Genomic DNA, 11,852 nt, shown 5'->3' with positions numbered 1-11,852 from the left:
AGCTGAAACTGAGGCGTATTTTGGAGACCTTCCGATCGAGTACTTTTCAGACGGTATCAAAAAGTTAGAAAATCGTTGGACTCGCTGTATCGACCTAAAAGGGGAGTATGTTGAAAAATAAAACAGACTTTGGCCAAAAAAACGTCTCCGTGTTTCATTTTTCAGGGACTTATCAGACTGCCTAGTAGATTAGACCTGATGTCCCTCACCTTACCGTTCAAATCTCTTAGTGCGACTTTTTGTATATCAGGATACTTTGCAGCAAATTTTGTTTCTAAATTGTATCCTTATTCCATTCTCGTTTTAAACTTCGCACTTTCGTTATAGAGACGCACCAATTCCTCTTTCATTGTGGTATCCCAATTGTGCTCTCCCACGGCATTTCTGTCGAGCTGGTTGGCTGCAAATAGCTAGCGCTAGCCAAAGCATCCTCAGCAGGCAAAGCTGATATTCCACTGCTTATTTATTATTATTATGTTTTTATTAAACTTTTACTCGGGTCAACCTCCTGCGATGATGTTGTAGGTATATAATTACGAGCGGCCACGAGGCGTTGGAGGTGACAACAGTCAAGGGAGTAATGTGAGGAAGGGATATAAAATTTTTAGATTGATCTAGAATTCTCGTGATATTTATTTAAATAATACGTTCGTTCCGCAACACTGCTCCGACCCAGGTTGCTTATCAATCTCTCTAGCAATCACCCCAAAGGTCCACACAAAGTCGTCATGTGAGGTTCCCCACTTGGGTCCAGTAGTATCCAAGGTCTTTTGTTTCAGGCGTCATTCTCTCTGCGGGCACTCTTTTTTTAACTATTTGTCGCCATATTTTTCTGTCCTTACATACTACTCTAGCTTCTTTTATGTCCATGTATTTTTTCATGCAAGCTCTCGTGTTTCTGTGGCTTATGTCTCTTCTAACTAAGGTCTCATTCACACATTCTAACAATTCTTTCCGCGGTCTACCTTTGGGCACGCTGCCATTTACTTTACATTGATATACTTTTTTCGTTATTCGTTCATTTGGCATTCTTTCAACATGTCCGAACCATCTTAACCGATTTTTTCCCCATGTTTCTACTATCGTCTCTTCCGCACCACATTCTTTGAGAATTATTTCGTTACTCATTTTATCCATCAGAGTTTTCCCGCATATCACGCGCAAGAATCTCATGTCAATTGCATTAACTTTACTCTTATCTTTTTCTTGATAGGTCCATGTCTCGCTACCGTATAGTACAGTCGGTACAAATATAGAATTATGTATTGCCATTTTAGCTTTATTTGATATATTTTTACTTCTGATAAGGGGTCCTGCTCTACCAGTAACCTTCTTACCTTCGTTTATGCGTCTATCTAATTCCTCATATATCTTTCCGTCCCTAGTAAATGAGCTACCAATGTACACGAACTTATCAACTTGTTCAATTCTCTCATCATTTAACACAATATTGTATAGGTTTCTCTCACTCTGTTCTTCGAATACCATAGTTTTTGCTTTATTTGCATTAATGTTGAGGCCCATGCTCTTCATGCTTGCATTCAGTTTATTCAACATTTTTTGCAAGTTTTCGATGAACTCTGCAATAAGAACCTTATCATCTGTGAACGCTAACCCACGTGCCCTTACTGTTTCGAGATCCACACACTCTACATCGAAAAGAGCCAAAATATGATTTGTAAAAAGAATGAATATTTATAATTATTGACCTCACGGGAAGTATATTTTCAAAAAACGTTATCCTATCATAAATATGTGAAAAAAGACAATACCTTTAATAGTAGCGAGGTGATTCTTTACTTACACCTCTATTTAACTGAAAGGAGCGTAATAAATATTACAGAATCTAGTTTATTCAGTCGCTTTCAATACACAACAGTGTGAGACAAAAGATTATCTGAAAAAAACGTCTGCATGGTAATTTAAAAAATACAAACAATATTACATATAATAAAATCATATAATTGATCGTTCAGAAATTTTCCTAATTATTTTTTTTTTAAAGTGTCTACATTTACCGATAAAATCTTGTTACTTTTACATAAATTTCAGTACAAGTACTCACAAACATTTCTGTAACCACTATTGGCACATGATAATGGATGACTTCTTTGGTTCTTAAAAATATTTGACGAACTAAGTATTTCTTAGTCCAGATGATTCTACACCCAACAGGATATCAAAACTAATTAATATAACTTTATTCACTTGAAGTAAAGACCGATAAAAATAGAGAAATTTCCTCATGCGTCGAACCGTATAGAACCATCAATTCTATTACTGCGACTGAAAGTCACCATCGATTATATAATTAGTAGATCAAATCACGTAGATCTAAATCATGCACGTATGTATGAACTCCTAGACACAACGTAACTGGCGCACAGAGTCCTTCTGACTCACACGTCCATTTACTAAAAATTTTAACTTAGCGCAAGCATTAAATTAAAATTTACTTCATACACTTAACTAAACAGTAAATAAAACTTACAAAGCAACATAAATATGTAATTCCCGATCACTCGGGAATCTGCCATGAACGTAAGAACTCAGAGACTCAGCGTGACTGGCACGAGGTGTGCCCCTCGATCGGTAAGGGGAAGAACGTAAATAGTCGACACAACGCCTACAATGCTTACTTGTTTGCACGGTCAACATCCTCCTTGTAGTCTGCCCCCCCCCCCCCCCCCCCACCAACTTTATTCTTACAACCATATCGTCGGCTCTATAACTCAATCAGGATCAGGGCTAGACGGAAATGTCTTGGCTTCATAATAGATTCGCGCTGATCTCGATTCTGATCTCGATTCTGATCTCGATTCTAAAGAATAGGTGGTGCATTTAAATCCAACCAATAGGTGAAGAGATAATGTGGCGTCAGGCTTCGAGATTATATCGCAACCTCTTTTTTTATGATAGGATAGTCACGGGTCAGTTTCTTTGCACAAATACTCGAAATGTATTATAAATCCAGGTTTTTCAACACGCAAACCGATCAAACTATACCAAAAAAGTCGAATAGAAAAACGAAAAAACATTTAACATTTAGTCCCAGTAATACTTAATTTGATAACAATATGTTCAAACAAGTCCTCAAAAGTTGAAACTTTCAGCAGCGTAGAAATTTCGTAATCACGATCGTCAGATCGAGATACGGTATGAAATGTTGTTGAATTAAGACACGAAAAGTTTGATTTAAAAAAGTAATCCAGGTTCGAGAAAATTGATTTAGAATTTGAAAATTTGACAGTGACCAAAACTATAATTTGAGTTGGCTCGGCTATGGTTTGCTTTACGAACTTCATTTTTAGTTATAAGAAAAAATAATAACATGCTCCCGACATATGAAGTACAGTCAAACCTCGTATCCGGAAGGTGGTCTTACAATACATTCCCGCTTACGCGCTGTCATTGGCTATCCGGAACATGTGACCATTAGTGTTGGGAGTTGGGGAAGTTGCGATAGACGGGTATCTTGAATTGCAATAAACTAAATTTGCAATAAACAATAAACTAGGTTTTAAAAATCGGCTTCGGATGGCGATTAAAGATCGAATTTTTAATTTGTTGGAAAATTAAAACCTTTTTCGCAACATATGAGGATGCTTCATCAAAATAACAGTTTTTAATAGGAAAACATAAAAAACAATCCCCGTTCATTAGAATCAGACTTGAAGATTGTGATATAACGTAATAATTTCAAAATGTCATAACTACGTTACAATTGTAACTCTAATTTAATAGACATGTTTTTGTTACATTCTAATAACAAACAATTAGATTTCTTAAAATTCGGTTTAATTTTTTTAGCTTTTTTTATGCAATATACCAAGTTTGAAACAAATATTGGTTATCCAATTCTGTACTGTGTTAACATTACATTTTTGGTTCATTTGTAATTTAAATGTTTAAATTCACAATTCTCGCATTATAAAATTATTAAGTCTACAACAGCATAATACCTTTTTCAAAATTTCATTCAAGATCAATCAGAATTTGAATGATTTGAATGATTTAATCAACTGAGAAAGAGTATGTAGGCCGATTATTCAAGACAAAGCTCACATTTTTAACAAAATTCACAACAACCTGGAAACGTTTTCAGCACGTAAGCAGGAAACAAATTTATTTTCACGTTTAACAGTGAACTTTCTGTTTCAGTTCCGTTCAGGGCGCTCAAGTGTATTTCTTGGGGACTAAGTTTTGGGTAGAGGTTGAAAGCCCTGTCACTAGAAATAATTATTAAATATATTTTTATTGTTATGGAGAGATGTAAGAGCATTTTTTTAAGACACAACATTAATTTCGTGGAAACTAAATATAATTTAACTAAATATTCTGAAAAAATGTCGAGAAATTTTTTTTTAATAGCTCTGCCGTTATCATAACCCTTCATCCTTATCATATATTTTAAAAAAGGGCTGTCTATTTCTTCAGTAATTTCATTATTTTAATTTGATCACGATTATAAATACAAGAGTAAACAAGCAATTAAATAAATTTATTTATTGATGGTCTGGGCATAACAAATAAGGATGTGTATTTTATAAAATCCGCAATATTATTTCTTTAAATATTAAAACTATATTTGAACGAAGTTTTATGGATACTATACAAATCATAAAATAATGTTATTTTATTGATCGTAAACAAATAACAATAATGAATTAACTGGAGAAATCGGCAGCCTTTTTGTAAAATTCACGAGAGATGTAGGGTTATGATAATGTCAGTACTATTTTCGATAATTTTCTCTTCTCTTTCTCCAAACTGCCCAGCTTTCAAGTCATGTTTAATTAAAGTATGTTTATATTCTCGAATTCTCGATTGTTCGATCCAAAAAATGTCGATTCTGGGAATCCAAGAATCGACGGTAGGAATCGATTCTAGATTCCGATTCCAACAATTCCCTTGCCTTTAAAAAAGCCCGCCATTATCAAAAATCGATTTCAATTAATTAATTTCAATTCAGGTTAACAATTACTCAATAATCCAAGCGTAAAAAGAAAGAATCGCTGCTCGCGAATCGAACCTGCCTTCGATTCGACTGGGCGGGATCGATTCCAAAGAATCAATACTCGAGCATATCAGGTCTGTTTTGAAAAATTAATGTGGTAATCCTTAGGTACTTGGCACTTTCTGCCCACTACAGCACCATTTCGGACTGAAAAACATTACGTCTAATTACTAAATAACTTAGTTTGGCAGCCATTAGGCGTACCTTACTAATTACTGAGTATACGATAATGATTTTATTATTTTTCTTTTTTATAAAAAAAACTAGCTAGAGGCCACGATGCGCCCTAGCGTAGTTTGTTGATACTTTTCGTCGGAAGGGAAATTTCATATCTTCAACTTTATTTTAACGTTCGTCGCGGATGACTTTAGAAATATACCTAAAGATCCACGTTGCGACTTTCAGACGGTCAGGAAATGCTAGATATGAAGTGTCATAACTAATCCCTGTCGCCCAGAAAACTGTAAATTTGGATTATCTTTGTTGTGCCTCGTTGATGGAGCACAGGTAATTTTTGGTGGGAAATAATATGGAGTAGAGATTTAGAAACTAAACCCAGTGTGTTAACCTCTGCCCGTTCTTTGGGTGGTATTTCGAAAAGAAATTGATCCATCCATTAAAAAGAATTCCTGATTACATTTTAGAGATTTCACAATCGGAATCTCTTACAGCTTGCAAAATGTTGTATTGGAAGGTGTTTTTTCCGAATAGGGAAGGGACGCGAGAGGAATTGTGTATACTGCTTTCTATTGTGCATCGTCTGACTCATCACATTATTCACATTATTATATGCTCTTAATTGTACGAAGAATGCCTGATGCCGAAACCGCCGAGTGCGAAGAGAACGGAACACATTTGCCACCCGGATATTGCCTTATCGCGCCATCGTCTTAGAGATAACGCTCGCTCTTTCTACTTTAATACTCATAATTCTATTGCTCGTTTTTTTTCAAGCCGCCTGCAAGAGTCTTTCGCGGGAAAGTCAAAATTCTGTGTTGATAGGACGATGGCCGATGTGTTAGAAAAAATAATAAAATCGTTTAACGCATAATTTTTATCCACCCTAAGATGTTCGTTACAAGTCTGAATATAATTCTACTAATCAATCACAACGATAAACAAATTAATAAACTTACTTTTGTTTTGTTTTCCAGATATTGATTTATATGGTTTCTGTCCAGAAAGAGATACTTTTTATGGAGTGGTTTGTGAAATATGCAACGCGATAGTCAAACCGCAAGCCTTAATTCAGCATATGGGTATGTGTGATTTACAAATCCTTATTTAAAAATTGAATTGCGTTATCACTGTTGTTGACTTGGATATACAAATAATTGAAGCGGAAAAAGCTAAACATGGCTAAGTCAAATCAACCTAATCACCAAAGATAATTGGAAATTTTCTAAATATTTACCTAAAATAAAGTAGAAATACTTGCAATTACCTTGAATCATGTTATCGAGTTATGAAAAAATTGAAGTTAGGTAACCCTCGATTTCTTTATTTATGCATTACAGTGTGCACTGCACAGTCGAATCTCATTCTACCGAATAGTTCCTAAGAACTCTCCAGCCGCGGACTGACCTGGGCTTCAGGGTGGGATTCTACCCGTGCCCCTTGCCCTTGGTGCGGCTCCCCTTAGGGTACATCGTTAAAAAAATTTCATTTTCATAATTTGTGTCTAATACATTTTACTGTATTTTGTTTAAATCACAGTAAGGCTTTCAGATATAACGTTTAACTGTTTATTTTCTTATTTTAGCTAATACAACATTTTTTATTTGATAAACATTTTTTTTAAATAACTTTTCAAGTGGGCCCTTGCTGTAAAGTTGTTCAAAATTCAATAAAACAAGACTTCAATCCGTCTAATAATTGAGCCTTAATAATTACTAATGTGTTGAAGTGGTTAACAGTGGTTAGGGTGGTTTACAAAAAACTTGTTTTTATTTTTCGGCGGCCGTATTACGAGAGTTTTATTTCTCCTATTTTTTGGCTTATTTTTGGGTTCCTTGGTGCATAAAAGATTGTTTTCCAGTTTCTGAATTAGACAGCTCTCTTGCAGCTAATACGTATATCTAACGATGGGTGCTTGTCCCGAGTGCAATAAGCTTATCTCCAGAGGATCACCGGGCGCTGTTTCTTGCAATAAAGTGTGGCGTATTTAGTCACTTAGCCTGCGTTAATATAAGTTTTATAATATAAGGTTAATATAAGGTTTATTTTCTTTGCTTCAACTGCAGATCTCCGAATGCTAGCGGCACCTCTTCGAGCTTAGATCGAAGCTCCTTGCTATTTTTCAGCGCAGATATCGAACATGATGGCAATGATCACGTAGACAACCCTTTACTTACTATAGTTTCTTCTGTCCCTGTTATTGCTGTGCTCCTGCCGCTTGGATACATCGAGACGATTCACAGTGCTATATTACAAGCACAGAGCGCAGCGGCCGTGCAGGCGGAGGAACAGATCAGAAACCTTTTTAAAGAATTCGAAACCCAGCTGTATGAGTGGATTTTAAAAATTAAAACTACGGTTCAGGAAATCAGGACTGACGTTTCTGAGAATTCTCGAAGAATTGATTTGCTTGAAAGTTCAGCTGTCAGTAATGTGGATGGCGTCCCAAAGATAAAGACGGAGGCAAGCCCGCTGAAATTGAAGGACGCCTCACTTGAAACTTCCCTTAACTGTCAAGAGCAAGCTGCACTTCAAAGTACCCTCGACATCCACGGGTTACCTGTTAAACCAAATGAGGATCCTTCATCCGTTCTGAATTCCGTTGCCAACTTACTGAGTGCTCCCTTTAAAAAAAGATGACCTATTGAATGTTTATCGCATACGTGAATCCCCAATATCCAATCCACTACTTGCACCTATCATTGTTGCCAAGTTCAACAGACAGTTGTTAAGGGATAAGATAATTAAGTAGATAAAAAAAGTAAGAGACTTCTCTACGACCGATCGTGGCTGGACAGATAGTAATAAAGGTCTGATTTTCATTCGTGAGGCTTTGACGCCCTTTAAATGAAGGATCTACGCTTCTGGTTCGGATTTAAGAAGACAAAAGAAGATTAAATAACTTTGGATTGCAGGAGGAAATATCTTTTGCCGAAAAGATGATGGCACGTCTAGGATTCAACTGTCACTGCTTCAACATATAGAACGATTCCACTAACAAATTAGGCTATCTACGAAATGAAAACACACACAATGGTGTGATATTATTACTGAATGGATATTTTACGGCCGTTGGTAATTATACCTTCAATTTTTTAAAGTTTTCTTTATACCTTATAGAAATATATCTTCTGACCTTGGAAGTTAACTTCAACATTGCAGCTACCAGAAATATGCTGAAGATTTCAAAATTTACTTATCGGGACCAATTTCTTCGCTCAGTAGATTACTTTTTCTAGTTCAGGAGGATATCGATCGCGTTATCCTTTGGGCCTGGAAGAATGGGCTTACTCTTAACGTGGGCAAAAATTAGGCAATTGTAGTTGGACCTACTTCAACTCCTTCGCTTGAGAATCTGGCATCATTTCCATGCCTCATTATCCAGCATCTCATCCCTTTTTCGAAAGAAGTTAAAGATCTAGGATATTTATATAACCGTACCTTGTCCTGGAAGGAACAGATACAGAGCAACTTGAGAAAAACATACAATATTCTATAACAGCTATATAGGAATAAGTACTGTATACTTACTCACTTTGATTAAGATTGTTCCTTATATGATGATTTGACCGACAATTTAAATTTAAACCTCCAGCGTGCGTTAAACGCCTGTGTCCGTTTTATCTACAATTTTCCTAAATGCGAACACATAAGTCCATACAGACTTAAAGCTGGTTTACTAAATGTTGACAAGAGAAGATCATTCTTTGTGGGTAATTTGCTTTACATTATTTTCGAAACAATGCTCCTGAATATCTATTTAAGCTCTTCTAATTTGTAGACAGAGACCTTCCAGCACAGTCTAAGCTTCGTGAAAGACATAAAATTCTTAAGATTCCTTACCACAGAACACGTCAGCTTCAAATATCATTTATAATAAGAGGTTCCCCTTTATGGAATAAAGTTCCTATTAAAAATGCACCTTCCCTGTATCATTTTAAGAATCTCTTATTTAAATATTTGTACGATACTCGTAACCCAACAACTTTTGAGATTACATACTGATAAACTCTCTTACTTAGTTCTCGAATATTTTATCTTCGAATTTAGACCTGTTTTCATTACTATTGGTAATTTTTTTATATCGCATATACATAGTTTTTTCTTCTTTAATTTAACCCTTACATGCACAAGAGCTACTAATTAATCACTAAATGTTAATTACGACGCATTAATCCTATACTTAATTCGATACGCATTCTGAGTCGACTCCATTTATTTATTTTGTTTAATACATGAATTAAATTATAAGACTAGTAAAGTATTCGGTCGGTCAGGGCTTGCTAAATTTATAATGACCTTGTATTAATCTGTTCTTTAGAGGGCTATTTAGCCCTAGGGACTTTTTTGGAATATATACAAATACAGCTTGTTTCTCTGGGTGAGAAAATACTCTCCTCCTATTTCAGATTTTTCAAAAATTAGAGGTTGCGAATATCAAATTTAAGTAAAAATTGAGATTTTCGTGGTTTACGATGTTTTAGGAAGGTACATATTAGTTTTAGAGAAATATCTTTAGAATAAAAATTGTAGCTAATACAAAGGAGGTAACTCACTTTGTTTCCGACTGAAAGAAACTATTAATTGGTGCTTGCTTGTGAAAGTAAGGATGGCCAAAATTCTGGGACTAATATTTGCACGATAATAATGAAATTAAATGTAACAATTGTCTAGTATTTTCCATTTTTTATATTTTTAGATATACATATTTTAACATATTTTTAAACCTCCGTTTTTAAGAAGGAACACGCTCATATGTACTCTCAAATATACACTCAAATATACGGCCAACCTTACTTCAGCTTGCCCCCAAACTCTTTTTTAAAATAAATATATGTGTTAGTCGAGTATTCTCTATTATTATAATAAAAATAGTTTTATGTATCGGTGCTCGCGAATACAATCTCGGAACGACATAGTTATTCTATTAATACAAAATCTTCTCATAAAAAAATACATTCTATATATAATTAAAAAAAAGGGTTAAACAACCATCGCAGAATTTATGTAAGCATAAATTCAACTTCCATCGCACAAAGTTACAGTTTAGTTATCGAGATCCATACGCAGTTATCTGAAAAATCCCGAGCAACACCTATGAGATTCAACCTATTGTGGAACGTTGAAGACTAATAGTAAGATATTCTTTAACAGCCCATGTGAGGCAATTGAAAATTTTGCGAGGTTCCAAAATGGACGAAATCGATCGGAATGAGATTGAAAGAGATTCCGAAGACGAGCGGAAGAGTCAAGTAAACGAGATATCGTACAGTCCTGAAGGTGACAAAAATTTAAGTAATAGTTCATCAAATACAAGAACGAACGATGTAATAATGAAGTATGCCCCAAGAGCATCGTGCGGGAACCTGCTTATTTACATAGCGCGTTATTTACAAGTGACGGCTGCCCATTACCAGGCCGCTCCCAACGGCGAAAAATTAAAAAAAGGGGTCTGCTTCTGTACCATTCCCTGGAAATGAAACTACAACTAATGACCAGGTCTAGTCATGGACCATGACTCTGAATTCTGACCTATACACTGCAGGGAACCGTACAGAAGCACACTCCCTTTTCAAATTTTGGCCGTTGTGGGCGACCTGGCAATGGGCACCAATCACCATTTTTCTATACTACTATTCCCTCGCGAGACTTGAGCATAGCTCATTTAAGTCTAAATTATGCTAATTCAATTTTCAGGTAAATATACAATTTAATCGACTTTTTATTGAGCCGAGCTCTATCAGTATCCTAAACTCTTCCTTTTGAGTCTTAATTCGTCTCGATATATCCATTCAACTCGGAGTTAATATTTTCTTGCATTAACAACTCTAGTTACCACAATTTTAATTATTTTTTTTATATTTTCAAACTTGGGTTTCATTTACAAATAGGCAAGTAATCCACTTGAATTTTCTCCATTTTTTCCGGACAGTTTGGCGAATTTAGGAGCAACTGGAAGTTGACTCAAAATCTAGGCTTCTTCAAAGGTAATTTTCTTTAGATTTGTTGATCTTACAATAGCAAAAAAATTTTACACCTGGGTGAGGTGTCTAGAACGGTGACTCTGGTATAGCAGGCGACCTCTCAGAGTACGCAGCCTTATCCTTGCATGCGTGGCTCTACAAGGATGGACGAACCCCTTTCCGTAGCTTCTCGTGGGAACAACAATGACAACACCAACCATAGTTGTAGTAAGTGCGGTTCAAAACAACAGAACGCGCAGGGCTCCCGACAATGGGTCGGCCAACAATGCCGACCAATATAGAGCTGGGGGAGCCAATGAAAATGGATTCAATGCGATGGATCGGCGGGATATCGCGACTTTTGGGTGGACGGAGCGACTGAATCACGACTTGCTAGAGTGTCTGCGAAACCATGCTGAAATACTCCGTAAAAGGGGCTTTGTAAACGGAACTCCTACTCTACCACAGCTAGAACAAGCCGCCAACAGAGAAAGAGAGGCGACACTAAGACCAACCGCGGACAGGCATCCAATAGATGAAGATCGATACTTCACAACCCGGAGAAACATCAACACCAAGGTTTCTCTTAAGCTTAAAGATCTGGCTGAAATGGATGACGAGCTTCGTGGACATTTTTCCGGAGAATCCGACCTCTGGGCTATCAATTATTGTGTGTATAATGCAGCGAGAGCTTT

At 36.1% G+C, this 11,852-nt stretch overlaps 1 protein-coding gene across 1 annotated transcript in view; it reads left to right on the top strand.

Annotated features, from left to right (window-relative positions):
• The window catches only part of LOC117170625 (ataxin-7-like protein 1), a 204,409-nt gene that overhangs the window by 89,579 nt on the left and 102,978 nt on the right, over positions 1–11,852 (top strand). The window contains exon 3 of the mRNA XM_033357525.1: positions 6,172–6,276. Within this exon, the coding sequence (XP_033213416.1) occupies positions 6,172–6,276 (105 nt within the window). The remainder of the gene's footprint in view (positions 1–6,171; positions 6,277–11,852) is intronic.

The sequence above is a fragment of the Belonocnema kinseyi genome, chromosome 4 (assembly GCF_010883055.1).
Source record: "Belonocnema kinseyi isolate 2016_QV_RU_SX_M_011 chromosome 4, B_treatae_v1, whole genome shotgun sequence".
NCBI lineage: Eukaryota > Metazoa > Arthropoda > Insecta > Hymenoptera > Cynipidae > Belonocnema > Belonocnema kinseyi.
The sequence above is the reverse complement of the archived record's forward strand: the minus strand, read 5'-3'. Positions and strand labels throughout refer to the sequence as shown.